General features: G+C 52.4%; 1 protein-coding gene across 1 annotated transcript; it reads right to left on the bottom strand.

The window, feature by feature from the left end:
* Nucleotides 1–821: 821 nt before the first annotated feature.
* On the bottom strand, nt 822–24,746 carry CYS1 (cystin 1). The gene is made up of 3 exons (XM_045369808.3): nt 24,411–24,746; nt 9,927–9,979; nt 822–2,969 (listed from the first exon to the last, which is right to left on the bottom strand). Exons 1-3 carry the CDS (start codon nt 24,726–24,728, stop codon nt 2,864–2,866), a joined length of 477 nt encoding a protein of 158 aa, XP_045225743.1. The 5' UTR covers nt 24,729–24,746; the 3' UTR covers nt 822–2,863.
* Nucleotides 24,747–27,928: the final 3,182 nt, after the last annotated feature.

Genomic DNA, 27,928 nt, shown 5'->3' with positions numbered 1-27,928 from the left:
GTGAGGCTAGGAGCCCACGGGCCCTCGAGGAGAGACTTGGGAACACACATGCCAGGAGGAGGGCAACAGCAGGACTCTGCTCCTTCCCTGAGAAAACACACCCAGCATTTCTCAGAGCTGGGGATGGAAGTGTTTTCTCAGTTCCTGGGGCTTTGCACCATCTTCGAGGAACTCTCATACTACAGAAACCAGAGACACATGGCCGGGCATGGTGGCTCATGCCTGTATTCCCAGCACTTTGGGAGGCAGAGGCGAGAAGATCACAAGGTCAGGAGTTCGAGACCAGCCTGGCCAACATGGTGAAACCCCCGTCTCTACTAAAAATACAAAAAAATTAGCTAGGTGTGGTAGCGCATGCCTGTAATCCCAGCTACTCGGGAGGCTGAGGCAGGAGAATTGCTTGAACCTGGGAGGCTGAGGTTGCGGTGAGCTGAGATTGTGCCACTGCACTCCAGCCTGGGCAATAGAGAGAGACTCTGTCTCAAGAAAAGAAAAAAAGAAACCAGGAGACACGTTTGTGGTCACTTAAGACTTTACCAGACAATAACGTGTCATTTTTGCCTTTGAGGTGTTTTTCTTTCTACCTCGATTCCAGCCACAGTCCTATCCTGGCAGTGAGCAAATCCCACACGCAGTTCTGAGCAGGACGCTGAGGCTCAGGTGCAACATGGGGCAGCCAGGAAGATGCCTGAGGCGGTGCCCCGCACTCAGGAGGCACCGGGACAGACTCTGGCCGGGCGGCAGGCTGCAGCAACGTCCACGCCTCCACTTCCAGACACAGCCCCTCCATCTCACAGGACAGAGACAGGGCCGGCTCAGCGGCTGGTACACACTGCTTTATTTGTTCTTTTTATTATTATTATTATTATTTTTAAGTTCACCTGCAGCTGCAGTACACACACACCACTTTATTTGGCTAGCTGCTGTTCAGAAGACACTTCCTGAATTCAGGAAAAATTTTTTTAAAGACCTGAGAACAATTCCTGTGACTTCTTAGCTTTGAAGTGCATTTACTTTGACATTGATGTAGCTTGTAACTACTTTTGGAATTTTTTTCCTGTAACACGTTGATCTCATTAAGGGTATCATGCGTTTTCCACCAGAAAATGCAGAGGTATTATCTTTTTCTTGGAAACCAATTGAAAGCGTCCCATTTTAACAAAATCACATAAAATTATAAACATTTACATGATTAAATTGGCCTTATCCATCTGGTGGTAAGAAATAAAATGTTAACTTATTTTAAAAGATGTATTTGATATAAAGACTTCCATCTTTATATCAAAAGAATCGGTTGGGCTTGCACGAGCAATGGCTCCCAGCTCTGCGGAGGGTTTGAGCCATGCCCTTGCGGGGCCGCTCCAAGCTCCGACTTCGAAACTTGGAGTTTCCCAGCTGCGAACAGCTGGTCAAAGGCACTCTCAAAAGTTCAAGGAAATGCCCGTTTGCGAATGGCCGCAGCAGGCCTGTGGGTCTGGGGACAGCGCCAAGGAGCTGGCGTTGATTCCTGAGATGCTCCTGCTCTGCCGTGTTCTAAGGACGTGGGAGCGGAGCTCTTCTCAGGGGGAAAAAGAAAACGGTGGCGGGGGCCTCCGTGTTGGCGGGTCAAGCCAGATAACCAGGCTTGTACTGGTTTCAGCGGAAGCCGCGCTGTTTCCTCCTTCCCCCTCTGTCCTGATGCCCTCCAGGCTGCTGGGGAGGAGCCTGCCGCCTGCCTCCTGCCTCCCTAGACCGCTGTTCTCCCCGCAGTTCTCCCCCGGAGCTGTCCCCCAGCAGGCCGCACCTGGGCCCAGACTCCAGACCTGCCTGCCCACACAGGAGTCCCCTCTCGCCGGAGCTCCGCCCCCTGTTCCCAGGGCGTCCTGGGCAGGTCAGTTTTCCCATCTGTCAACCAGGAACATTCCAAGGCTCTTCCTGCCTAACTGCTGTGGTTTCCCACCTTCCACCTAGGGGGGAAGAGAATTTAAAAGCCCCGTAGGCACTGGCCAGGCTGCCTGTGAGAGGGAGAACTGGAAAGCCAGTGTCAGGCAGACCCTCTCCCCGTGGGACCTGGGCGTTGGCTGCCCGCAGGGAAGGCGGTGCTGTGCCTAGGGTGGGGGAACAGTAGTGGTAGCCTGGGCTTGTGCAGTTCCAGATTGTCAGAGCTGGGAAGGGCCTCCAAGAGCTGCCAGAGCTGATTTTCCAGAGAGGGAAACTGAGGCCCAGAGAGGCAGTGACGCGCTCTACCTCCCACTGCAAGGCAGATCAAAGCTGGGATTCTCGTTCCTCAAAGTGCAGTTGGGGCTTCGGAGCTTGGGCCTCGGCTGGGAGCTGGTTAGACGTAGGGAACCTCAGGCCCTGCATGTCAACAGCACCCCCAGCCTGCTCATTAGGGAGTTAAAGTTGAGAAGCTCTAAATTGACCCGGCCACCCCTGGAGAGATGGGCCTGAGACTGAGGGAGCAGCGCTGGTGTACCTTCCAGAGCGGAACCTTCCGGAAGTGCTGTGGCACGGATGCCAGGAGGGGCTCGCTTGTGTCACCCAAGCCTGGTGAGCCCTCCCCACTGTGGAGAGCGGGCAGCCAAGATGCGCACGCATTTCAGGCTCCAGGAGAACCAGGCAGGCTCCCCGTGTTGGGGAGGAGGCGCTGGCGGCCCGGGCCCACGCACCTGTGGGTCTGCACAGCTAATCGCCCCCACCAGCAACCATGACCACCAGTGGCTGGCCCAGGTCAGCACGGTCGGAAAGTGGATTTGCAAGGTCAGCTTTGAATATCCGGGAGTGGCTGCGTTTTGGAGGTGGTTCAGCTCCTGCTAGAGCTCTGGGCGAGGAGGGGGTGCCCCAGCCAGCAGGTGCCTCCGAGGCCTGGCGGGGCATGCTGTCCTCAGCGGCAGTACTCCCGCTCGATGCTCGCCATCAGCCCCTCTTCCGCGTGGTCGTAGGAGATGGCTGCCGGCCTCTCGGGCTTCTTGCCACTACTGCCTGGAGCTCTGTGGGCCAGAAATGGGATAGGGCTGTCAGGAGGCAGGATGGTGCCTTCACACTCATCTCCCCTGGCCACCACAATGGCTCCTGGTGGGCCCATCCTGAAACACCAACCAAAAGCCTTTGCCCTGGGACACCCTGTGGCTCTCTCGCCCAGCACACAGCCACCAGCAGGCCTCTGCTGCGATCGCTTCATCTCCCACAACACTGAGCCCTTGCGCTGAGTGGAAGCCAGCACCTGCCCTGTTTGAGGGAGGGCAGGCTCTGGGCTGGGAAGACCCGAGCTTGAATCCCAACTCTGCGGCTCACCCATGCGGCAACCTCAGGCAAGGCCAGTGCATCTCTGAGCCTCCGAGTTTGTTCTCAAGCACACAACTTTATTCATGAGTCGTTCTGAGGCATAAGATAATGCATGGGCAACATATGACATAGAATCCAGCACACCACAGCCTTAATGGGAATCACGGCCAGGCACAGTGGCTCATGCCTGTAATCCTAGCACTTTGGGAGGCTGAGGTGGGCAGATCACTTGAGGTCAGGAGATGGAGACCAGTCTGGCCAACATGGTAAAATCTCGTCTCTACTAAAAATACAAAAATTAGCCAGATGGGGTGGTAGGTGCCTATAATCCCAGCTACTCGGGAGGCTGAGGCAGAATGGCTTGAACCTAGGAAGTGGAGGTTGCAGTGAGCCGAGAATGAGCCACTGCACTCCAGCCTGGGAGACAAAGTAAGACTCTGTCTCAAAAAAATAAATAAAAAATAAAAGGGAATTACTGTCATGTTGGTTGCTTGCGGACATCGGTCTGTGCCCGTACCCTCTGGGGTCTCACAGGAGCTGCTCGTTTTATGGATCCACACGTTCAGGATCCTGCCACTCCCTCAACCCACCTGGCAGCCTAGCTGAGAGGGACTGAGACTAGAGCTCCTGCTCCTGCTGCCTGGGCTCCAGAAAGTGGCTCCACCAGCCTGGACCCTGCCAGCTCGTCCCGCTCTCCCAGACCTTGTGGACTGTGTGGACACCTGGGTGGTGCTAACTGTCCCCGGACTGCCACGGTTGTGTTGAAATGTGCGGACCTTTGCAGGAGGGAGTCCTGGAGCCCAGGGCAGGGCGTGAAGCCTCGGTCAGGCTGGAGATGCTGCCTCGGAAGGAGGTGTGCAGCTCTGCAGTTGACAGGGTCCAGGAAAGGCAGGCCAGCTGCCCACGGCCAGGTGTGGGACGCTGCCCTCCCGGTGGCCAGCCAGCGACTCTGGGCAAGGGGAACACCGCCAACTGCTCTGCCACTTGCCAGACATTGGGGCGAGCCGCCCCCCATTTCCCGACCTGGTTCCCCATCTGCGAGCTTGGGGGGCTGGGCCAGAGGGACTCAAAGGTCCCTCTGTGGTTGCACTCCCACTGATGCTCAGAGCACAGCCTCCGGGTCCCCGTCTGGCTCTCTCGGAACTCAGGGCAAGAGCTGGGCCCCTGGCACAGCCACTTGACTTCATTCCCCAGGAAGGATCGGAATCTAGCAGTGGGCCTCCAGGCGTCCAGGGGACACACTCCTCCCATGCCCCGGAGATGTCATGCCCCTATTGCCCAGCTGGCTCCAGGGACTGTACTTATTATCACCGCCCGCGGCCGGTGTGCAGAAACAGCTGTGTGGTCCTTGTTGACGCCTGCAGGGCTCCTGGCACACTGCCTGTCCTCGAAGGCACTGAAGGCAATACGTGTTCCTTGCAGCCCTGAGACACAGTGGAAATGCAGATTATCTGGAGGCAGGCAGATCTCACCTGGCTCAGCCACGCAGTTGCTGTGTGGCTGTGGGCAAGGCGTGTACCAGGCCTCATGCCCCTGTGGATAAAACCCAGCAGCTACTCCACGAGGCTGGCCTGAAGGTTGGATCAGGCACTGCCCGCGGTATGTCTACCACAGAGCTGGGCACTAAGGAAACACTCAACAGAAGTCGCTGTGATGCTGTTAGTTTCACAGTAGCTCATGCCTAGCCCAATGCAGTAGCTCATGCCTATAATCCCCAGCACTTTGGGAGGCCGAGGCAGGTGGATTGGTTTGAGCTCAGGAGTTTGAGACCAGCCTAGCCAACATGGTGAAACCCTGTCTCTACAAAGAGTATGAAAATTAGTCGGACATGGTGGCACATGCCTGTAGTCCCAGCTACTCAGGAGCCTGAGGCTGGAGAATCACTTGAGCCTGGGAAGTGGAGTTTGCAATGAGCTGAAATTGCACCACTGCACTCCAACCTGGGCAATAGAGCAAGACCCTATCTCAAAAAAGAAAAGACAAACAAACCAAAAAAAAAAAAAAAAACAGAGTAAGGGCCCAGCAAAGCACCCAGTACAGAGAAGCCCGGCCACTGCCCTTCCTGTTCCCCACCATCCTCCTGGGCTCAACTCCCCTGAGGATTGTTGGGAAGAAGAGGAATGGGCAAGGGACGCCCAGACACCCTCAAGGGCAACAGGGTCTCCTGGTCAGCAGGAACCCCAAGCAGCACTTCTGGGCCTAGGGACCCCCACAGGAATAAAAGCCCCTCTGGGCTCACCAGGCAGCCCCCCACTTGCCTGTGGATGTGAAGCTGAGCCCTGAGGGAGGTGGCCGCCCAGGGTCACACAGCCATTCTCCTCACTCATCCTGTCTCACTCAGCACCTGACATGCCCTGTAGCTGGGATCTTGGGGGAGAAAGAGCAGGGACTGGCACGTGGGAAGCTGACGGGCGGCCCCGGGGCTGGGGTGGGCAGGACGGCAGACAGTCCAGGGCCTGTGGGAAGTCAGGCTCCACTGGGCTCCACAGCCACCCCTGCCCTGTCTGCCTGGCAACGCTCCACCAACACCATGGGGCAGCGGGTGGGGCTTGGAGAGTCAGGTGGGGCCGTAAGCTCTTTCTCCCCCTACCTGGGTGGGGCACACAGATCAAAGGGAAAAATGGATCCTAAAGGGATTCTTGGGAAGTCTCCCTCCCCACTCTTGAGGGAGTCAAGAAATGAATCTTTGTTTAAATTCTCATTCACTGTCAGGTTTTCCATCAGCAGGATTCCTAAAGTCATGCTTTTGTTTGTTTGTTTGTTTGTTTTTAGACAGGATCTTGCTTTGTCACCCAGGCTGAAGTACACAGCTCACAATAGCCTCCACTTCTCAGGCTCAAGCCATCCTCCTACCTCAGTCTCCTGAGCAGCTGGGACCCCAGGCATGTGCCACCACACCTGGCTAATTTTTGTATTTTTTGTGGAGACGAGGTCTCCCTATGTTACCCAGGCTGAAAGTCACACATTTCTTAAAAAGAAAAAGACCTTTCCAAGGAGAATCACTCCAAGGAAAGACACCAATACGCTTCTCCAGAGAGAACAAATTCATTGTAATTGGGCCTCAGAAACCCACACGTTAAATGAGGCAAGAACATTTGTGTTATTCTATTGGGTCTAGAATTTTCTTTTTCTTTTTCTTTTTTTTTTTTGAGACGGAGTTTTGCTCTGTCACCCAGGCTGGAGCACAGTGGCGCACTCTGCGATCTCAGCTCACTACAACCTCCCCATCACAGGTTCAAGGGATTCCCGTCTCAGCCTCCGAAGTACCTGGGAATACAGGTATGTGCCACCACTCCCGACTAATTTTTATATATTTTTTTAGTAGAGATGGGGTTTCACCTTGTTGGTCAGGCTGCTCTCAAACTCCTGACCTCAGGTGATCCACCTACCTCGGCCTCCCAAAGTGCTGGGATTACAGGTGTGAGCCACTGCACCTGGCTGGGTCTAGAATTTTCTAGCATCTGCTGTCTCCGCAACGTGGGGACAGCCTGCCTTGGATCTCAGTTTACTCACTAGGAAAATGGGGAGGAGTAACCTCTCTCACCTCAGACACCAATGTGTCTGGCCCAAGGCCTGGCTTACACTGGGCACTCAACAAGCATTTGCAGAATGAACAATAGGTGAATTTCAGCAGCAGCTGCAGACAGAAGTTTCTAGAACCCCTGTGTTCCCCTCCATGGGCCCCTGGGCTTCCACTACCTTGTCCTTACAGACTTCAGGTCAGGATGGCCCAGCCAAAAGCTCAGGGAAGCAGCGACTTCCTCCGGCACAGCTGCTCCCCTCTCCTGCTTCAGCAGGGCCCTCCCTGGGGAGGACCTGGCATTGTCAGGATGGTCAGCAGTGGGGTCAAGGCCCACAGGCCCCAGGCTGACATTAAACAATCCTGTCAACAAGGGTCTATGAAATGCTACTATGTGCCTGGCGCACATGTGGGACCAGAGGCAAATCTGATTCCTTCTGTGATGAGGCCTGAAGAGAGGGGACAGGGCAGGGCCATATCACGTGGACCTACTACAGGAGAGGCCACTTGTAGGAGGGCTGGGAAGTTGCACCATGCGGGAGAAGGGACACTAGTTTGAGCAGGAAGGGGATAGAGTATGAGGGAGATGTTTAAACTGTGCTTTGAAGGGTTTCTTCTTCGGTATTTTATTATGAAAAATTTTAAACATACTGAAAAGTTAAAATTTGTAGATTCAACAATTAAGTTCAACTTGGTATATTTACTTTATCACATACTTATTTACTTCTTCATCTGATTTTCTGATGCATCCCAGAGTCAGCGGCAGACATTAGCAACTCCACCCTGAAACACTGTTGGAAGGACCCTGCCTGGGAGGGCGAGGGTGACACTGGAGGGAGGAGACTGAAGGGCAGGACACTGTCACAGCCACAGGGCGAGGCACTGGTGCCCGAGAGCTGCACGCCGGCAGGGCTGAGACTGGCCTACAGGGTCTGCGGCTGCCACAGGAGCCAGGTGCTGTGCTGTGGGCAGCGAGAAGCACAGTGGGTACAGGGTAGTTGCTGCCAGCCCTGACCCTGGGGCAGGCCTGCTGGGACCCGGGGTTTCCTTTCTGGTGGGAGCACGGCACTGGAGGGGCTGAGAGAGCCCTGGGCACTTCCACACCCAGGGCAGCACCCAGGGAAACTCCCATTAAAGTATACTGAATGAAAAGACTGGGTGCGGGGGCTCACGCCCATAATCCCAGCACTTTGGGAGGCCAAGGCGGGCGGATCACTTGAGGCCAGGAGTTCGAGACCAGCCTGGCCAACTTGGTGAAACCCCGTCTCTACAAAAAATACAAAAATTAGCTGGGCAGGGTGGCTCGTGCCTGTAATCCCAGCTACTTGGGAGGCTGAGGCAGGAGAATCGCTTGAACCCAGATGGCGAAGACTGCAGTGAGCCGAGATCGTACCATTGCACTCCAGCCTGGACGACAAGAGCAAAACTCTATCCCAAAACAATTTAAAAAAATAAAAATATATAAAGTATACTGAATGAGTGAAGTACCACTGGTGAGTGGCAGTAACGGAAATTTGAGGGGAGTCCTGGAATGTGCATGTGTAAAAGTCAGAGGAAATAATAGTTAATTAGTTCATGGTAGGATTTAATCCTAAATTCCTTGGGCTGATGGAAACTCTAAAGTCCCTGCTGACAGGGCAGAGGCAGAGCTGCGCGGGCATCCTTACTACCTCCCGCTCTGCAGTGGCTTCTAACATTGCCCAGAGCTGGCCACAGCCTTCTACTGGGAACAATGGCCAGCCTTTTCCGCTCGGCATTCAAAACCCTCCCAACACCTTAATCCTCCCTCCCCCATTCCCTCCTACCTCCCCCATTCCCTCCTACCTCCCCCATTCCCTCCTACCTCCCCCGCCTGTACACACAGTGTCCCAGGAGGCTCCTTCCTTCCTCTCTCCTCAGCCAACTCCTGTACGTCCTTCAAGCCATCTTATTTTTATATTTTTATTTTTGTTTATCTATCTATTTTTTTCTGAGACAGATTCTCCCTCTGTCACCCAGGCTGGAGCGAAGTGGCATGATCTTGTCTCACTGCAACCTCCAATTCCTGGGTTCAAGTGATTCTCCTGCCTTAGCCCCCGGAGTAGCTGGGATTACAGGTGCACATCACCATGCTTTTTTTTTTTTTTTTTTTTTTTTTGTATTTTTTTACTAGAGACAGGGTTTCAGCATGTTGGCCAGGCTGCTCTTGAATTCCTGACCTCAAGTGATCCGCCCGCCTAGGCCTCCTAAAGTGCTGGGATTATAGGCGTGAGCCACTGGGCCTAGCCCCTTCAAGCTGTGTTAAAACACCAGTTCTGACGTCCCCTGGAGCTTGCTGCCTGCATTTCCCAAGACCACGCCCCTCCTGGGTAGGGCCTCAGTCCCAGCCCCTGCACTGCAGCCCTCAGAACCCCTCAGCACCGCTGTGGGGCTCAGGGTGGGACCTCCCAGTGTCTGGTAAATAAGGGAGTCCAGCAGGGTTCCTGTCCCAAAATAATTTGTAATGAAGGACAATGGTTAACATTTCCAACCTTTTTCACTCCCACACTCTTACTTGACAATCACCCACTCCCAGTGACCCGTTACCACATTAGTTGGAGGTGAGCAAGCCAAGGGGGTGACTGGCCTGGGGTGGAAAGTCATCCCTGGAGCAGACAGACAAGGCCTGGGCGCTGGGGCTGGGGGATTTTAAAGGAGGAAATGAGACCAGGCTCCTCGCTTGCTACCTTCAAGGGTGTTCAGCATGGTTCCCTGGTAACATGCCGGGGAGCTGCAGGTGGGCCCACTGCTGGCCCTGGGCTGCGAGTTCCTTAAAGGCTGTGTCTTGTTCCTAGATCTGGCCATAGCCCACAGTATGGCACCTGAATAATTTCGAATGAGTTAAGATGCAAATAGGAAATGGGTTGGGCATGCCCTGGTCTGATCCAGGTCATGGCCTTTTTTAGGAGGAAGAGCAAAGCTGTGGTGAGATTGTGAGGCTTCTGCAGTCTCCTTGGCAGGACCTTCCCTTGAGGTCTAGGGCTTTGTATTTAGAGGAAGCTGCCTCTGGAAACCTTGTGGGGACCTGGAGGAAAGTGTGGGGGACAGGAGGGCTCTGAGGCTGGCTGGAGTCAACGAAAAGAACCCATGGCTTCTGGGAGAGATGTGTGTCCCCAGTACTTACTCAGAGACACTGCCACTCCCCGGGTGGCCCTCTGTGCTCTGCTCTGCGGACACCTTGAGAAAGATGGAACGAAGAGACATTCAAAGATTGTCAACAGTGCAGCTTGCCTAAGGCTTTGGTTTTGTGTGGACAGACAATGGCCACGACTTTCAACCCAGGATCCATAAGCCTCAGAGCTGGAAAAGCTCTCGAGCTGTCCAATTCCATTCACTCATTGCACAGGCAAGAAAACGGAGGCTGCAAGAGGAAAGTGTCTTGGAAAGCTCACGCACAGAGCAAGTGGCAGAGCCAGGGCCAGACTCGCTGCCTCCCAGACGGCCACCCACCTCCAGGGGTCATGTGACCCACTGCCACCTAGCACGAGGACACGCCATGTGTCACCTCCAGGAACCACACGACCCCGACCCCACTCTAAACATTGCCTAGAACTCTCTCCCTGCCCCCCTGCAGCACTTTCTCTTCATAAGGCAAGGATGTGTCTACACAGCATGTGGCTGCCGTGGATTCTATGGTCCAGCAGTCCACGTGCCAGCCTGTGCAGTGCCAGAATCACCCTGTCTCATTCCTGGCGTCAGGCAAGTCTTGCTGTCTGCTAAAGCATGTCTTCCCAGCTGCTTTCTTTTTCCAAGAGAGTCTCAGTGATTCTTGGCTGTTGGCACTTCCATGTACAGGTGCTCCTCGGTTTACCATGGGGTTACGGCCCAAAGAAAACGTTGCAAAGTGGAAAAACCCTATGTTGAATCATCAAAATCAGGGACCATCTGTACATGTATTATAATCAGCTTGTCATATTTGGGGGAAAAAAACCTTGGGGATTTTTCTAGGGTTGTATTAAACTATAGATCATTTCAGGGGGACTTACAGCTTTACAATAATGAGTCTTCAAATTTATAAATAGGGAATATCTATCCATTTAGCACTCCTTTAGTGTCTTCTAAGAAGTTATCATTTTCCCTATAGAGATACCATGGATATCTCTTTTTATTTTATTTATTTATTTTTGAAACAGAGTTTTGCTCTTGTTGCCCAGGCAGGAGTGCAATGGCGTGATCTCAGCTCACTGCAACCTCTGCCTCCTGGATTCAAGCGATTCTCCTGCCTCAGCCTCCCAAGTAGCTGGGATTACAGGTGCCTGACACCACGTCCAGCTAATTTTTGTATTTTTAGTAGAGATGGGGTTTTCCCATGTTGGCCAGGCTGGTCTCGAACTCCTCACCTCTCAGGTGATCCGCCCACCTCGGCCTCCCAAAGTGCTGGGATTAGAGGCGCGAGCCACCGTGCCCAGCCAGTAATGTTATCTTTTTAAAATAAAATCTTCTGCCTGCTTGATGCTTCGGAAATGACTGAGATATATACATTTTTTAAAATTTTTTCTTTTTCTTTTTTTTTTTTTTGAGACAGGGTCTTGCTCTGTTGCCCAGACTGGAGTGCAGTGGCCCGATCATAGTTCACTGCAGCCTCCACCTCCCAGGCTCGAGCAACCCTCCCATTTCAGCCTCTCGTGTAGCTGGGACTACAGGCTTGTGCCACCATGAACAGCTAATTTTTCATTTTTTGTAGAGATGGGGTCTCACTGTGTTGCCCTGGCTGGTCTTAAACTCCTGAACTCAAACGATCCTCCCATCTCAGCCTCCCAAAGTGCTGGGATTACAGGCATGAGCCACTGGGCCTGGCCAGTGATATGTGAATTTATCTTGTGCTTAGCAGTCTGACTGAACTCTCTTATTAGTTCTAGTAATTTATGGATTCCTTTGAATTTTCTTACTTCCCATTCACATGATCTGGAAATAATGACCATTTGATTTTTCCCTTTCTGGTCCTTCTGCATTTTTTCCCTAACCTCTCTGCACTGGCTGGGACCTCCACCCCCAGTAGCACAGTGAAAAGAAGTGATGATGACAGTCACCTCCATCTTAATCCTTTATTGAAAGAAAAAGTTTCCATCACATCATGACCGAATATGATTATTTGCTGTAGTTTCTTCTCCAGCTATCTTTTATCAGGTCCTGTTTCTCTACGTTGTGTTTTGGGTCATTTCTATCTCCCTCTCTCCATCTCACTGATCCTCTCTTCATCTCTGTCTAACCTGTTAAACCCATACCATTGATATCTTTCATTTTGCTTATTATATTTTCCATTTCCAGATGTCCTATTTGGTTCTTTTTCAGATCTTCTAGGTCACTTTCTATAGTCCTTGTCCTTTGCAGGTATTTTCTTTAAACATAATAAACGCAGTTGATTATAATTTGTGTCTGGTGATCTTAGTAACTGAGCTCTTCATTGGTATATTTTTGTTTATTGTTTCTTCTAAGTCTTCACTTGGTTCTTTGGGGAGTTGGTTATTTTTTGTCATTTGCAGCTTGTCATCCTTGAAAAATTCCCTATGGGTATTCTTTGAGGCCTAAGAGGCCTTCCTCCAGAGAGGGGATGCATTTGCTTTTGCCAGGCACATAGCAGGCATCCCTAGTCTGAAACCACTTTAAATTAAATCTATACTTTGAAGTATTTTGGACCATCCAGGTGATGAGAATTTAGGTTGCAAACATAAGAGGTGCCTGGGTTGAGCTTACAACTTCTTAGAGCTTGCAAGATCTTTCTGTTCAAAGGAAAAAACTTTTGGATAAATAGGTATACACGACTACAAAGAAACCCACTCCAGCTGTATGTGCTAGTCAACCAGTTTTTGGTTCATAAATATAAATGGTTGTAAAAGGACTTACAGACATTTAGAGGGGGAGGGCGCATGAAAGAATAATCAAGATGAACCAGTTAGACGCAGTGGGTGACACTTGTAATCCCAGCACTTTGGGAGGCCGAGGCAGGTCGATCACCTGAGGTCAGGAGTTCCAGACCAGCCTGGCCAACATGGTGAAACCCTGTCTCTACTAAAAACACAAAAATTAATAGGGCGTGGTGGCGGGCACCTCTTATCCCAGCTACTGGGGAGGCTGAGACAGGAGAATTGCTTGAACCCAGGAAGAAGAGGTTGCAGTGAGCTGAGACTGCACCACCGCACTCCAGTGTGGGTGACAGAGCGAGACTCTGTCTCAAAAAAAAATTTGTTTTTAATTTTTAAAAATTAAATAAATAAAAGTCTCCAGGAAGGGATGAGCAGGCGGAGACGGGCCACCTACAAGAAACCAAGAGTCAGGTGGCCTCACCTGCTCATCAGTGACGCTGGAAGCCACTGTTATAATGGCTGCAAAGGTATAAGGGAAAGCTGTTTTGAACTCGGAATTTTAATTCCAAATAAACTATTAATCAGGTATTAAGAAAATGAAGATGGCCAGGCGCGCTGGCTCATGCCTGTAATCCCAGCACTTTGGGAGGCCGAGATGGGTGGATCATGAGGTCAGGTGATCGAGACCATCCTGGCTAACACAGTGAAACCCCGTCTCTACTAAAAATACAAAAAATTAGCCGGGCGTGGTGGTGGGTGCCTGTAGTCCCAGCTACTTGGGAGGCTGAGGCAGAATGACATGAACCCAGGAGGCAGAGCTTGCAGTGACGTGAGATTGCGCCACTGCACTCCAGCCTGGGTGACAGAGTGAGACTCCATCTCAAAAAAAAACAAAAAAAACAAAAAGAAAATGAAGATATTTTCAGATATACAAAGACTTAGAGTTTATCTTCTATTACCCTTTCTGGAGAAAAAAAAAATTATTTTTATTTTGTTGTTGTTGTTTTTGTTTGAGACGGAGTCTTGCTCTGTCACCAAGCTGGAATGCAGTGGCGCGATCCTGACTGACTACAACCTCAGCCTCCCGAGTTCAAGCGATTCTCCTGCCTCAGCCACCCAAGTAGCTGGGACTACAGGTGCTTGCCACCACGCCCAGCCAGTATTTGTATTTTTAGTAGAGACGGGGTTTCACAATGTTGGCCAGGATGGTCTCGATCTCTTGAACTTGTGATCCACCCACCTCCGCCTCCCAAAGTGCTGGGATTACAGGCATGAGCCACTGCGCCTGGCCGAAAAAACTATTAAAAAAAATTTTTTTTTTTTAAATCATAGAAGATACAGGTTTCATGAGCCTAATGGAATTAACCTAGGAATGCAAGGCAGTGGAAACTTCCAGATAATGTGTAATAAGACCAGAAAGCAACCTGTCAAAGTCCAAAGTTTCCATGACATAAATTGAGTGATCAGAGTAGCTGCCCCAAATATCTGAAAAGCTCATGTGTAAATGGGCCACACTTCTGCTTGTCCCAGGAGCTCAGTGTGTCTGCACTACAGGGAGGTGGGTTGTGTTCAACACAGAGGGCTAAGTTGGAGCTGCCTGTGAGGGAGAGGCTACCCCAGGAGGCGGTGAGATGCCTGTCACTGAAGCCAGACAGAGGCTGGGTGATCCAACAGCTCATGTCCCCTGTTAGAATTCAAAATCGGCCAGGCGCGGTGGCTCACGCCTGTAATCCCAGCACTTTGGGAGGCCGAGGTGGGCAGATCACGAGGTCGGGAGATCGAGACCATCCTGGCCAACACGGTGAAACCCCCTCTCTACTAAAAACACACACACAAAAAATTAGCCAGGCGCGGTGGCGGGCGCCTGTAGTCCCAGCTACTCGGGAGGCTGAGGCAGGGGAATGGCGTGAACCCGGGAGGCGGCGGAGCTTGCAGTGAGCCAAGATCGCGCCACTGCACTCCAGCCTGGGCGACAGAGCGAGACTCCGTCTCAAAAAAAAAAAAAAAAAAAGAATTCAAAATCAAGGCCAAACACACACCCTGAAGTCACACACTTCTATATCCTGGGTCACTGTGAATGCTCAGCAGGTGAGGAGGGGGAGTGCAAGGGTGAGAAGAGATCGCAACAGCAGCGTCTTCACGCTCCCCTCTCCTCACCTGCCAGGCCTTGCTGTACTTGGTTCAACGCCAAGGAGCTCCCCAGGGTGCCCTCCTCTCCCAGCCCAGCCCAGTACCCTCTGACAGGTGTGGCTTTGCCCTGACCTCTATTGTGCACTCCCCATGCTGTTGTGTAAATGGGTTGAGATGGAGAACCTCTTTAATTTTTTACTTGTTTTGAGATGGAGTCTTGCTGTCATCCAGGCTGGAGTGCAGTGGCGTGATCTCAGCTCACTGCAACTTCTGCCTCCAGGTTTCAAGCGATTTTCCTGCCTCAGCCTCCAGAGTAGCTGGGATTACAGGTGTGTGCCACCAAGCCTGGTTAATTTTCCTATTTTTAGTAGAGGTCGGGTTTCGCCATGTTGGCCAGGCTGGTCTTGAACTCCTGACCTCAGGCCATCCACCCGCCTTAAAGAACCTTTTTTTGTTTGTTTTGTTTTGAGATGGAGTCTCACTCTGTCACCCAGGCTGAAGTGCAGTGGCATGATCTTGGCTCACTGTAACCTCTGCCTCCTGGGGTCAAGCGATTCTCCTGCCTCAGTCTCCTGAGTAGCTGGGATTACAGGTGCCTGCCACCACACCCAGCTATTTTTTTGTATTTTTAGTAGAGACGGGGTTTCACCACGTTGGTCAGGCTAGTCTCGAACTCCTGACCTCAGGCCATCCACCCGCCTTAGCCTCCCAAAGTGCTGGGATTACAGGCGTGAGCCACCGCGCCTGGCTCTGAGAACCTCTTAAAGCTAAGGCAGGACACCCAGCCAAGCCCAGGGCCTGTCAGGGTGGACACTGAGCTGCCTGCTGCTGCCCTTCTGAAATGGTGGCGGGACCCTTGCAGCACGGGGCTTGGAATGCCTGGCGTAGGGACCTGACTTTGCACTGCTCGCTACTAACAAGAAGACACTGCAGCCTCAGGGCAGCCTTAAGGATGGCATGCCATCCAATGCATGAACAGCCCCCCAGCGTGGGTGCAGGAGGAAGCAATTTCCCTGATGGCTCAGGCTTGCTGTTTCTGTCGTTTTCACCTGTGTTTTTCTCTGTGCCTGAGATTTTATTGTGTGGCTGTTTATCTGGCCAATTTGTTTAAGCCTTTAACTTGACTTTCTCAGATGGAAAAAGCATCAGACTCCCAGAACACACAAGCTTGCTGAAGCAGCGAGGGGGAGCTGGTATGAAAAGCGAAGACACAGCAGCCCCAGTTGGTGGCTCCAGCCTCCTGCAGACACGGGCTCCTCCATGGGGTTGCCTCCACCTGCAGGTCACTGAGACACCTGGACATGGGGAGCCGGCGGCACCTGGACTGGGGCCCTGGGAACTGGGCTGAGCTCAGGTCGAGTGTGCAAGTGCACGTGTTTGTATGTGTATGTTTGTGTACGTGCGAGGGGTGTCATCCCTCGAGATTCTAGGGGGGCTTTGGAAAGACCAACCACAGCTAAACAAGAAGCAGAAAACGTATGAGAAAGAACCGAATAAGATCATCTCTTAAAGTCTTTGACTCTTAAAACCAAAGTTTTTGTGAAAATTAAAGTTTCAAAGGTTTTTTTTTTTTTTTTTTTTTTTTTTTGAGATGGAGTTTCGCTCTTGTCGCCCAGGCTAGAGTGCAATGGCACAATCTTGGCTCACTGCAACTTCTACCTCCTGGGTTCAAGTGATTCTCTTGCCTCAGCCTCCCGAGTAGCTGGGATTACAGGCATCTGCGCCACCACACCTTACTAATTTTGTAGTTTTAGTAGCGATGGGGCTTCACCATGTCGGCCAGGCTGGTCTCGAGCTCTTGATCTCAGGTGATCCGCCTGCCTCGGCCTCCCAAAGTGCTGGGATTACAGGTGTGAGCCACCATGCCCGGCCCAAAGGTTACTTTTTAGAAAATCCACTGCATATTTACCAAAAATAAAATATGCAGTGGATTCCTTCTCCTGAAAGAGTTCTTCCATTGACTCTTAATTTTTAGCAGCTTTCTATGTACGTATGCACACATACCAGTTGTATGTGTAATTGACAGAACAATTCCATTCCTTTTATTTCATCATATGGATACACTTCCCCCTTCTTCTTTAAGAATTATCCTTCTTTGAAGCCCAGGTTTGGTTTGTTTGGCTTTTCTATGTTTTCTTAAGGAAACTTGAACATGTATAGTAGAGAAGCTCCTACAACGGCTCTCCTGGACCTGACCCAGCTTTCACAATTTTGCTAGTCGCATTCTGTTGCTCACCAACAGAGGGCACTGTACTCCCCACACAGAGGCCAAGGTCCCAGTGCCCTCCCGAAGCTCCACTGCAGGGCTTTGCAGGCAACAGAAGCTGAGCGGTGCAGGTGGGGTCTGCGTCGGGGAGCGGTGTAGGCAGGCTCTGAGTGGGAGAGTGGTGTGGGTGGACTCTGCGTTGGGGGGATGGTGCAGGTGGGGTCTGTGCAGGGGAGCAGTGCAGATGTGTGGGAGCAGTGCAGGTGGGCTCTGCATGGGGCAGGGGGCCGTACAGGCTAGCTGTGTGTGGGAGTGGTACAGGTGGGCTCTGAGGGGGAGCGGTACAGGTGGGCTCTGCGTGGGGGACCAGTGCAGATGTGTGGGAGCGGTGCAGGTGGGCTCTGCGATGAGACCTGTCTTGCATGGCTAACATGACAAGGACACGACAAGGGGCTCTGGGAAACCCCCCTGGCTGTGGGCTGCCAGTCCAGGGCCTGCCTCCACTGGGAAGGCCTTGCCTTGAAGGAGGTGTTTCCAAAGCCACAGGGAAAAAGGCAAGGGAGACCCAAAGAGGCTGTCACTGGACTCAGGGTCTGAGAGACTTGTCCGTGCTAGCAGGGTGTGGATTGCGGTTGGTCTGACCTGCACACAGGCATCCTCCCACTCCTTGCTGGGCCCCAAAGTCCTCCGATGTAAATAAGAAGGTGGGACAGAACCATCCATGAGGTCCCTTAAGCTCAAGTCATCTGAGATTTCAGCAATATCAAGAAATGACAGCGGTCTGGCCATTTACCATTAAGAAACAGAGCTTGATGGGAGTCGGAATGGGTGGCCTTGGGCAGGGGGCTGCTTTCCCTGCGGGGTAATGGGCTCACGGCATTTAGGGGCAGAAGGGCCTCTGTTGTGCACAAACCCCTGCTCTGACCCTCCTCCCCGGAGTCTAGTTAGGGTCTGCCCTAGTCCTATGGGACTCAAAGCTCCAAGGCTAAGAGCTCTTGGTCAGCATCTCTCAAAGAGTGCATGAGCCAGCATCGTCCTGTCCACAGCATTTCTACACCCTGCTGTGCCCAGTACTCAGCAGCAGCCACCACGGTGTCTCAGCAGGGCAGGAAACGTGAGGCTGTACCCCTGACCGTGATGCAGCCAGGCTTCTAATCACCTACAGCAGCCAGCAGCCAGCAGCCAGCAGCCAGCAGCCAGGGACCACGAAGGGAGAGAGCCTCTGAAGCTGGCCGCTCCTCCCCGCCGTCGAGGCACTGGGCTTCTAACATTTTCAAATCCTATTCTTTTTACAGAACTCCAGAAACAACAATTCTTCCTTCAGTTTTTGATGTTCTCCATGTTCCGGGCTTGGCATCCTTCCCCACCCATCCACACGCTCTCCCTCAGCAACTGTACTCTGGTATGGCATCAGCCACTATCCAAATGCTGATGTCCACAAAATGACAGCTCCAGCTCCAACCACTTTTTGCGGTTGACAGGAATTTTGGACAGCCTACGGAAATGATCCACCTAGGACTCAAAACTCAACTTGTACAAAACGAGGCCCATCTCGTTAATGGCGTTCTGATCTCAACCACACAAGCAGGGAATCTTGGAGTCTTTCTAGAAACTCGCTTTCCCTTGCTTGCCACACTCAGTGGCTCACCTCACCTCCACCTCTTACCTGAATTCCTCCCTTACCTGGGCTCCTGCCCCCATGCAGTCCCCCCCCCCATGCAGTCTCCCCCAGTACAACCTTCCCCGCGACTGTGTATCCTTTTATTACACAGGCTGGGAAGACACACAAGAAACTGAGAAGCTGCTTGTCTCTGGAGTGGGGAGCTGGGGAAAGAGCTGGGAAACAAGGAGGAAGGGAAACTTTCTTTGCAGTGCATCTTTTCAATGTCCCGTCGTGTGCCTGTGTATTACCTCGTCTAATTTTTAAAATAAACATTTAAAACTAATGAAACACAGAAAACTTCACCTAGCTCCCCACTGCCTACAGGACAGTTCAACCTCTTAGCCTGGAATCCTGTGAAAATGGGATCCAAACCTGTCTCGTTGGTTTCTGCTCTCCAACATCGCCTAGCTGAATGGCACAGAAACTTCAGGCTGTTCAAAAGCGCTTCTGGGCTGGGTGCGGTCACTCATGCCTGTAATCCCAGCACTTTGGGAGGCTGAGGCGGGTGGATCACTTGAGGTCAGGAGTTCGAGACCAGCCTGGCCAACATGGCAAAACCCCATCTCTACTAAAAATACAAAAATTACCCAGGTATGGTGGCACATGCCTGTAATCCCAGCTACTCAGGAGGCTGAGACAGGAGAATTGCTTGAACCCAGGAGGAGGAGGTTGCAGTGAGCTGAGACTGCGCCACCGCACTCCAGCCTGGGCAAGACGGAGTGAGGCTCCATCTCAAAAAAAAAAAAAAAAAAAAATCGCTTCTGGACCTCTGGGGTTTTCTACACATTGTTTCCTCTTTATGGAAAGCTCCACCCTTTGTCAACTGCTGGAACACATTAGTGATCCTTCAGAACCAACTCAGACACCAGATCCACTGGAAGACTTCCGCCTCGGGTGGGATTCCCACGCCTCTGCGTGTGCAGACGCACCGGAACATGCCTCTGCAACATGCTTTCACGGAAACTTGCAAACACTCATTTACGCACCCCTTCCCAACACGGGTATGAGCTTTTTGGGGGTCTGCACCACCCTTTCTTCTTGTCCCCTGGATCGATGGAAATATTACTTATTGCCACTTAAATTTGTATTCTTTGCTACAGACTTGAACGCAGGCAGATAGTCACCGTCTTCAGGACAGTGACTTTTCTCGCTGCAAGTCTATTAAGTTGCCCATCAACTTGGCGTCCTTCTGTGGAGCTGCTGTCCCACCAGGCACTCATTGCAACTGCTCTCTTTACCCTGTGAGTTCCATAGCAGCTGCATGCCAGGATTACTGGAAAGTCCTGGCTAGGGTAACAGGCAAGAAAGAATTATCTGGATGCTCCATGGCTACAGCAAATGGAACCTTCCCAAAAATGGTGGATGACAGAGTCCTTCAGCCTAAGAAGAGGACACTATTTGTTTCTTGCAAAACAGAAAAAGTCTCAGATAACGTACTTCCCTTGATCTTGAGTGACCCAGGTTTATAGGCAGAGGGAGGAAAACAGTCTGAATTACTACCTGCTAGTAAAAATACTGAATCCCAGCACTTTGGAAGGCCAAGGCAGGCGGACCACCTGAGGTCAGGAGTTCAAGAACAGCCTGACCAATATAGTGAAACTTCGTCTCTACTAAAAATACAAGAAAATTAGCCAGGCGTGGTGGCGTGCTCCTGTAGTCCCAGCTACTCAGGATGCTGAGACAGGAGAATTGCTTGAACTCGGGAGGCAGAGGTTGCCGTGAGCCAAGATTATGCCACTGCACTCCAGCCTGGACGACAGAGCAAGACTCCATCTCAAAAACAAAAAAAAAAATTAAATTAAAATTAAAATACTGAATCTATGTCTACTTGATCAAACCAAAATTTCTTCTCCAAGGGTTCCTTCAAATTTGAGGAGGGCATCTAATGCTCAAAACCTCCTCTTATCCAGCCCATTCTGGGACTAAGATTTTCTGGTGAATTCCATGTCCAGCAGTGCCATCCCTACTGCCATCCACTACCGCTGTGCTGTAAAAAGAGCCTTCCTACAAGAACTGACTGCGCCTCACTCCTTGTGTCCTATTGTCTATGAACTCCAGCCCAAGGCGCCTCCCACCTCCCTGAGCCATCTCTCACCAAGGACCTCAAGACCTCCGAGTGGCTCAGTGCGACCACCAGCTCTCAGGCTTTCCGCATGTATCCCACCAAGCAGCACTTCCAGTAGCTGAGCTCGCCCTCTGTCCTAAGCACCTTCCTCCCTTGGCTTCTGGATGCTGCGTTCTCTTGGTTTTCTCCCCTTCATTGGCTATTCTTTAGAATGCCCCTATCTCCTCAATCTGTGAACAGCGTACTCAACCCCTGGCCTCGCCCCACGTTACTTCACATACATGAAGCTCCCAGGACAGAGCCCGGTGCCCATCCATGCTTCCTAAGCACATGCTGGCAGCATTGTCACTGGTGATCCCATCTAATCTCATGGGTTTAAATCCTCCCATGTCCTAATGGCTCCTAAATGAACTCCAAACCTGACCTCTCCTCTGACTGCTAAACTCTTACAAAGATCTACTCACTTGAAATCTCTGTTTGGTTGTCAAATTTAACATACTGAAAACCAACTTCCTGGTTAATGACACCCCAAACCTGCGCCTTCCACATTTTCTGTGTCTGTTCATGGCAGCTACATCCCTCCAGCTGCTCCGGCCAAGAACTTTGGGGTCACCTTTGATTCCTTTCTTCCTCACACATCCCAGTCACCCCACTAGTAAGTCCATAAGCCAAGCGCCCCTCACCACTGCCTGCCAAGCCGGTCCAAACGACCCCACATCTCACTTGGATGACTACAGAAGCTCCCCTCCCCAGCACAACCCCAGCTTCTGTGCCTGCCACCTCACTCCCCATTTCTTCACTCCAGCAAGACTCTGTCTCAAAAAACAAAAACAAAACAAAACATAATATTCAGAATGATGATTCAGGGATAAACAGACAGTCTCTAAGACATTCCCAGTCAACAGTGGCTAAAATTTTTAAATGTGAGTGCTTAAAAGAATAACTGTCGGCCGGGCGCGGTGGCTCAAGCCTGTAATCCCAGCACTTTGGGAGGCCGAGACGGGCGGATCACGAGGTCAGGAGATCGAGACCATCCTGGGTAACACAGTGAAACCCCGTCTCTACTAAAAATACAAAAACTTAGCCGGGCGAGGTGGCAGGCGCCTGTAGTCCCAGCTACTCAGGAGGCTGAGGCAGGAGAATGGCGTGAACCCGGGAGGCAGAGCTTGCAGTGAGCTGAGATCCGGCCACTGCACTCCAGCCTGGGTGACAGAGCGAGACTCCGTCTCAAAAAAAAAAAAAAAAAAAAAAAAAAAAAAAAGAATAACTGTCACTCAAATTTGATGTTTTCTTATGAAGAATATGTCTCTCCTCCAAAATGCTAGATAGTTATGAAGCCATAAAAGGTTTCCTTTCCTCCTTTCTTCCTAAAGAAACGAAAAGTAGTTATTGGCTGGGTGCAGTGGCTCACACCTGTAATCCCAGCACTTTGGGAGGCCAAGGGTGGGGGGGTGAATCACCTGAGGTCAGGAGTTCAAGACCAGCCTGGGCAACATGGTGAAACCCCGTTTCTGCTAAAAATACAAAAATTAGCTGGGTGTAGTGGCGCACATCTGTAGTATGTAGGCATTATCTGAAAATAATGAATTGGACCCAAGGGCTCCCTTACAGCTCGAATAATCTGTGATTCTAGGATTCATTCATTCAATCAAGAAACATTTATGGTGCAGAAAATACATACAGTCGGCTGGGTGAGGTGGCTCACGCCTGCAATCCCAGCACTTTCGGAGACCAAGGTGGATGGGTCACCTGAGGTCAGGAGTTCAAAACCAACCTGGCCAACATGGCAAAACCCCGTTTCTACTAAAAATACAAAAATTGGGCTTGGTGGTGGGCACCTGTAATCCCAGACACTCAGGAGGCTGAGGCACGAGAATCGCTTGAACCTGGGAGTCACAGGTTGCAGAGAGCTGGGATCACACCACTGGACTCTAGCCTGGGCAACAGAGTAAAACTCCTTTCCAAAAAAAAAAAAAAAGATACACACAGTTCACACCCAGAAGGGCAACTGCAGCTGGCTGACCTCCTCAATACTTCCTGAAACCGTCTCCTCTGCAAGTTTCTCACCGCCACTGCCTCGGTTCAGGACTTGGCCACCTGGACCATTGCAGACTCCCCCACCCACACACACAGGTGGTCATGTTATCCCTAGTCTGACTCTGTTCAGTTCATCCTCCCCACAGTTGTTGGTGTGACCTTCCTAAAACACAAACTGTCACAATCCTTACCTTTCAGATACCCAGAGCTTTCATAGTAATCTAAACTCGCTAACGTGGAATACCCTTGGCATGGCGCACTGCAGCCTGGCATATTCTCTTCAGACCTCTCTGACCTATGCCCGGGTACCAGCTGGCCCAGCCACCAGTGATATTAGGCATGAGGCTCTCTCTGCACAGAACTTGCTGCCTGAATTACATCCACAGACCCTTCCAGTTTCAGGACAACTTCCAAATTCATCCCTTCGGGAATGCCTCCCTGCCTCCCTTGGGATTAGCCTCTTTCTCCTGTGGCCTCTCGATACATATCTCTCATCGCCCTGCTTTCTACTTTCCCCCATTGAGCTGCAGACTTTAGGGCAAGGGCTACGCCGTGTGGCCTCATCCCTAGTGCCCATAGTGGGATCGGTGCTCAAAGGATAGCTGAAAAGTGACTTAAAGAACGAGCAGTCACCATGATGAATATCAGCAAATCAGAGCGCACAACATCCACTCTTTATTTGCCTCTCATTTTCACCTCTGAGTTTCCAAAGCACTTGAAAATGAACACTAAAAGTAACTGCCTCCTTGCTGTGTATGAATTCCCCCCAAATTTCTCAGCTACTTGGCCAGTCAGTGTTATATAACAGCAGGCTGATGTGGTATTAAAGGAATCTTGTTATATAATTCAGCCCTACTCACTGCAGCTCGCTTTTCCTTTTTAAAGACCTAAGGGAGGGTAGCAGGGAACCAGGGCCGGAGGGAGAGAGCTCTGTGCACTGTCGCCTGGGGCTGTCCCTCTCCCCCACCCTCCCTGGGGCCTTTTCAGGATTCCACAGTGTGTTGGCCACCCAGGAAGGCATCTCCCTCGGCCCCCAGCGGCTGCTAAGCAATGCCTCCGGGACCCCAGGGAAGAGGACGCGGCCCTTGGCATCCTCCCCGAGCCCGGGAGCGGATGTTAAAGATCTTGTTCATTCAGCTCTGCTGGAGCGAAGACGGTTGCCAAACCAGAGTGCTCGTTTTATTGTTTTTTTAAGAACAGCAGGACTGTTATTACGAGTATTCAGGGAGAGAGAATAGGAAGCGCAAAAGAGATTCTGCAGCATCTTAAAAACAGCAGTAACACGAGAATTGCCTTCCCAGCAAGGGGAGGATCCAGACCGGTGGGCGCGGCAGGGCGCTTCTGAGCCACCGTCTGGCGGCTGTGCCACCACCCCTGGTGCCCCTTTCCAGGGCGGCCCGGGAAGGCCAGGCGGGGGCGCAGGCCTGAGGGGAGCCGGGAGCCCGGCGCGCTGCGCCTAGGGGTGTCCTTCCCCGGCCGCTCCCAGCGTGATCGCTCCCAGGCCTGGACACAGACCCGGAGACGGGGCAGAGAGGGAGGAAACCCGGGGGCCTTGGGACGGGGAGGCCGGGGCGGCTGGGGACACGCAGGTCGGAGGTTGGAAGGGGGCGCAGCGCGACCGGCGCCCAGGGCTGGGGCGGGGACGCGCGGTCGGCGAGTGGGGTCCCTGCCGTCCCCCGAGGCCCTGCGGCTCCCACACTCACCGCGCTCCCCGCGACCGCTGTGGGTCGGGGCCGGGCTGGGCGGCGCGGGGCAGGCTCCGGGGGGCCCCAGGCCGCCGACTCGGCCAGCAGCTGGTCCAGAAGGCGCAGCGTCTCGTCCCTGCCGTCGGGGGGCGCCACGGGGCTGGGGTCGCGGCCGGACGCCGCCTCCGCCGCTGCCCCCGGGGCCTCGGCCGCGGCCACCGGCATCCGCCTCCCGGTCCCGCCCTCCAGGGCAGCCGCTCCCGGCCCCGCGGGGAGGCTCTCGGGGCTGCGCCGCCGCCTCAAGGTTCGGCCGCTCCGGCTGCTGCCGCTGCCCATGGCGCGCCCGCCGCCTCCGGGACCGCCGAGCAGGCCCCGGTGAGGGGGCGCGGCCGGGGGCGGGGACGCTGGGGGGTGCGGCCGGGGCGGGCTGCAGGGGTAGGCGCGGGGCGAGGCCCGGGAAGCGGCCGCGGCCAGGGGCTAGGGCGCCGAGGCGGGGGTGCGAACCCGAGCCTGGGGAGGGGCGGGCGAGGCAGGGGCTGCACGGGTGCCCCGAGGGGGCCCACACCGGCCCTAGGCGAGGGGCACCGGGTGCGGGCGCGGCCTCCCCTCCCGGGTCTCCCCCTGCAGTCCCTCAACTCCCACCCACGGGCCCCCTAGCTCCCCGCCCTCGGGTCAGCCCTGTACCGGCCGCGTGGAATTGCTGAACACGCGGGGGCCCCGGCTGGGTTTGTTCATTTATGGAAACGCTCCCCAGACGACGCTCCGGGGGCCCGTGGGAGGCTGCGGGAGCGTGGGGGGACTTCCCAGCGCCTGAGCCCCCTAGCGATGCGCGGGGCGGGCGGGCAGGGGAAGACCCCCAGGGCTGCGTGCGCTGCCTTCGCGGGATCCGGCAGTCAGTGCGCCCCGACATTTCAGTGTCCGCCAGACCTAAGACGCCCCGGCAGGGAAGGGGCGATCCTCTGGGCACCGACTGTCCCCTCCAGCCTTCTCCTTCCCTCTGTTGCCCTAGTGGAGACTGGATGTGTGAAGGTTGAGCCTCATCAAAACCCCCAAATAGTCATTACTTTTGGGAAAGAAAAACTTTAAAAATGAGGGAGAAAGGCAGAGCACCCCCCCACCCTCGCCCCCCGCCCCAGGAAAGAAGCAAAAGGAAATACCTGATGGAGGTCAGAAGTCCAACTTTTGGTCTTGGATTTTTTTTTTTTTTTTCTTCCTTAACCGCTTTTCTTTTTAAGTGAACTAATCACAACCCAGAGTAGAAAACGCTCCAAAGCTGCCTAATCCAAACTCAGCAAGCCTTCCTGTTGGTTGGTCCTGTATTTTACTTAGGTGTGATTACTTCCTTCCCTTGCCCACCTACTGCAACTTTAAATTCCAGCCTTTCCAAGACAGGGCAATTCAAAAGTCCTGGGTTTAACTCACCTCTCTTGACTTGACATTCACTCTTATCCTGATTGATTGGATTCCAGAATAACTGTGAAAATGGAATTTCGGCTAAACTCTCCCAACCACAGACTTGAAATTTTACTATTTTATCACTTCAGGAGTAGACATTAAAAAACTTATGCCTAAGAAAATGCTATAAAAATGGGACTTGGCCGGGCGCGGTGGCTCAAGCCTGTAATCCCAGCACTTTGGGAGGCCGAGACGGGCGGATCACGAGGTCAGGAGATCGAGACCATCCCGACTAACCCAGTGAAACCCCGTCTCTACTGAAAAATACAAAAAACTAGCCGGGCGAGGTGGCAGGCGCCTGTAGTCCCAGCTACTCAGGAGGCTGAGGCAGGAGAATGGCGTGAACCCGGGAGGCGGAGTTTGCAGTGAGCTGAGATCCGGCCACCGCACTCCAGCCTGGGCGACAGAGCGAGACACCGTCTCAAAAAAAAAAAAAAAAAAAAAAAAGGGACTCAAATTCACATCCATTTATTTTTATTATTAAGAGAGAACAGGAGGCGGGGCGCGGTGGCTCACACCTGTAATCCCAGCACTTTGGGAGGCCGAGGCAGTCGGATCACGAGGTCAGGAGATTGAGACCATCCTGGCTAACACGGTGAAACCCCGTCTCTACTAAAAATACAAAAAGTTAGCCGGGCGTGGTGGCGGGTGCCTGTAGTCCCAGCTACTTGGGAGGCTGAGACAGGAGAATAGTGTGAACCCGGGAGGTGGAGGTTGCACTGAGCCCAGACCGCACCACTGCACTCCAGCCTGGGCGACAGAGCGAGACTCCATCTCAAAAAAAAAAAAAAAAAAAAAAAGAACAAGAAAGTATTTATAATCTGGCCGGGCGTGGTAGCTCACACCTGTAATCCCAACACTTTGAGAGACTGAGGTGAGCAGATCACTTGAGGTCAGGAGTTTGAGACCAGCCTGGCCAACATGGTGAAACCGTCTTTACTAAAAATACAAAAATTAGCCTGCGTGCTCACTTGAACCCAGGAGGTGGAATTTACAGTGAGCCAAGATCGCGCCATTGCATTCCAGCCTGGGCAACGGAGCGGGACTCTGTCTCAAAAAAAAGAAAAAAGAAAGAAAGAAAGAGAGAGACAGAAAAGAAAAAGAGGCTGTAATCCCAGCACTTTGGGAGGCTGATGCAAGTGGATCACTTCAGGTCAGGAGTTCGAGACCAGCCTGGCCAATATGATGAAACCCTGTCGCTACTACAAATACAAAAATTAGCTGGGCATGGTGAAGGGCACCTGTAGTCCTAGCTGCTCGGGAGCCTGAGGCAGGAGAGTCACTTGAACCCGGTAGGCGGAGGTTGCAGTGAGCCGAGATCACACCACTGTACTCCAGCTTGGGCAACCAAAGAGACTCCGTCTCAAAAAAAAACCAAAAACAAACAAAACAAAAAGCGAAAAGAAAAGAAAAAAAATTTAAAAAAGAAAATATTTATGATCCCTGCTGCCTTTTTTTTTTTTGAGACGGAGTCTGGCTCTGTTGCCCAGGCCGGAGTGCAGCGGTGCGATCTCCACTCACTGCAACCTCCGCTCACTGCAACCTCTGCCTCCCGAGTTCAAGCGATTCTTCTGCTTCAGGCTCCTGAGCAGCTGGGATTATAGGTGCGGGCCACCACATCCGACTAATTTTCATATTTTTAGTAGAGACAGGGTTTCACCATATTCGCCAGGCTGGTTTTGAACTCCTGACCTCAGGTAATCCACCTGCCTTGGCCTCCCTAAGTGCCAGGATTACAGGCATAAGCCACCATGTCTGGCCTCTCCCCCCACCTTTTTTTGATGGGCCATTTTAACCATCCAGGTGTAGGATGTGGGGCCAAACACAGATGTCATTTGGTGCACTAAGTTCACAGATGTGTCTTATTTGGAAGCTATTGATAACAAGTTTTTAAGAAAACAAATCTCATCTTGAAACTCTTTAAGCCCCAAAGAACAACAACATTTAGAGGGAAACAAGATTTTTCTTGCATTCACTCAGTTTAATCATTTAAAGGAAATCATGTTTTGCTCCTGCCTTAGTAGAAGCTAGTCATGTGACTCACATTTAAATACATCCACAGCTCCCTGCGTTCACCTCCC

This window comes from Macaca fascicularis, chromosome 13 (genome assembly GCF_037993035.2).
Source record: "Macaca fascicularis isolate 582-1 chromosome 13, T2T-MFA8v1.1".
Taxonomy (NCBI): Eukaryota; Metazoa; Chordata; class Mammalia; order Primates; family Cercopithecidae; genus Macaca; species Macaca fascicularis.
Note: the sequence above shows the minus strand (reverse complement) of the source record. Positions and strands in the feature narration are given on the sequence as shown.

Coding starts and splice junctions, on each gene's coding strand:
- CYS1 (XM_045369808.3), bottom strand. CDS start 24,728: ATGGGCAGCGGCAGCAGCCGGAGCGGCCGAACCTTGAGGCGGCGGCGC. Junction 9,980..24,410: donor CAGCGGTCGCGGGGAGCGCG/GTGAGTGTGGGA, acceptor ATCTTTCTCAAG/GTGTCCGCAGAGCAGAGCAC. Junction 2,970..9,926: donor GGGAGTGGCAGTGTCTCTGA/GTAAGTACTGGG, acceptor TCTGGCCCACAG/AGCTCCAGGCAGTAGTGGCA.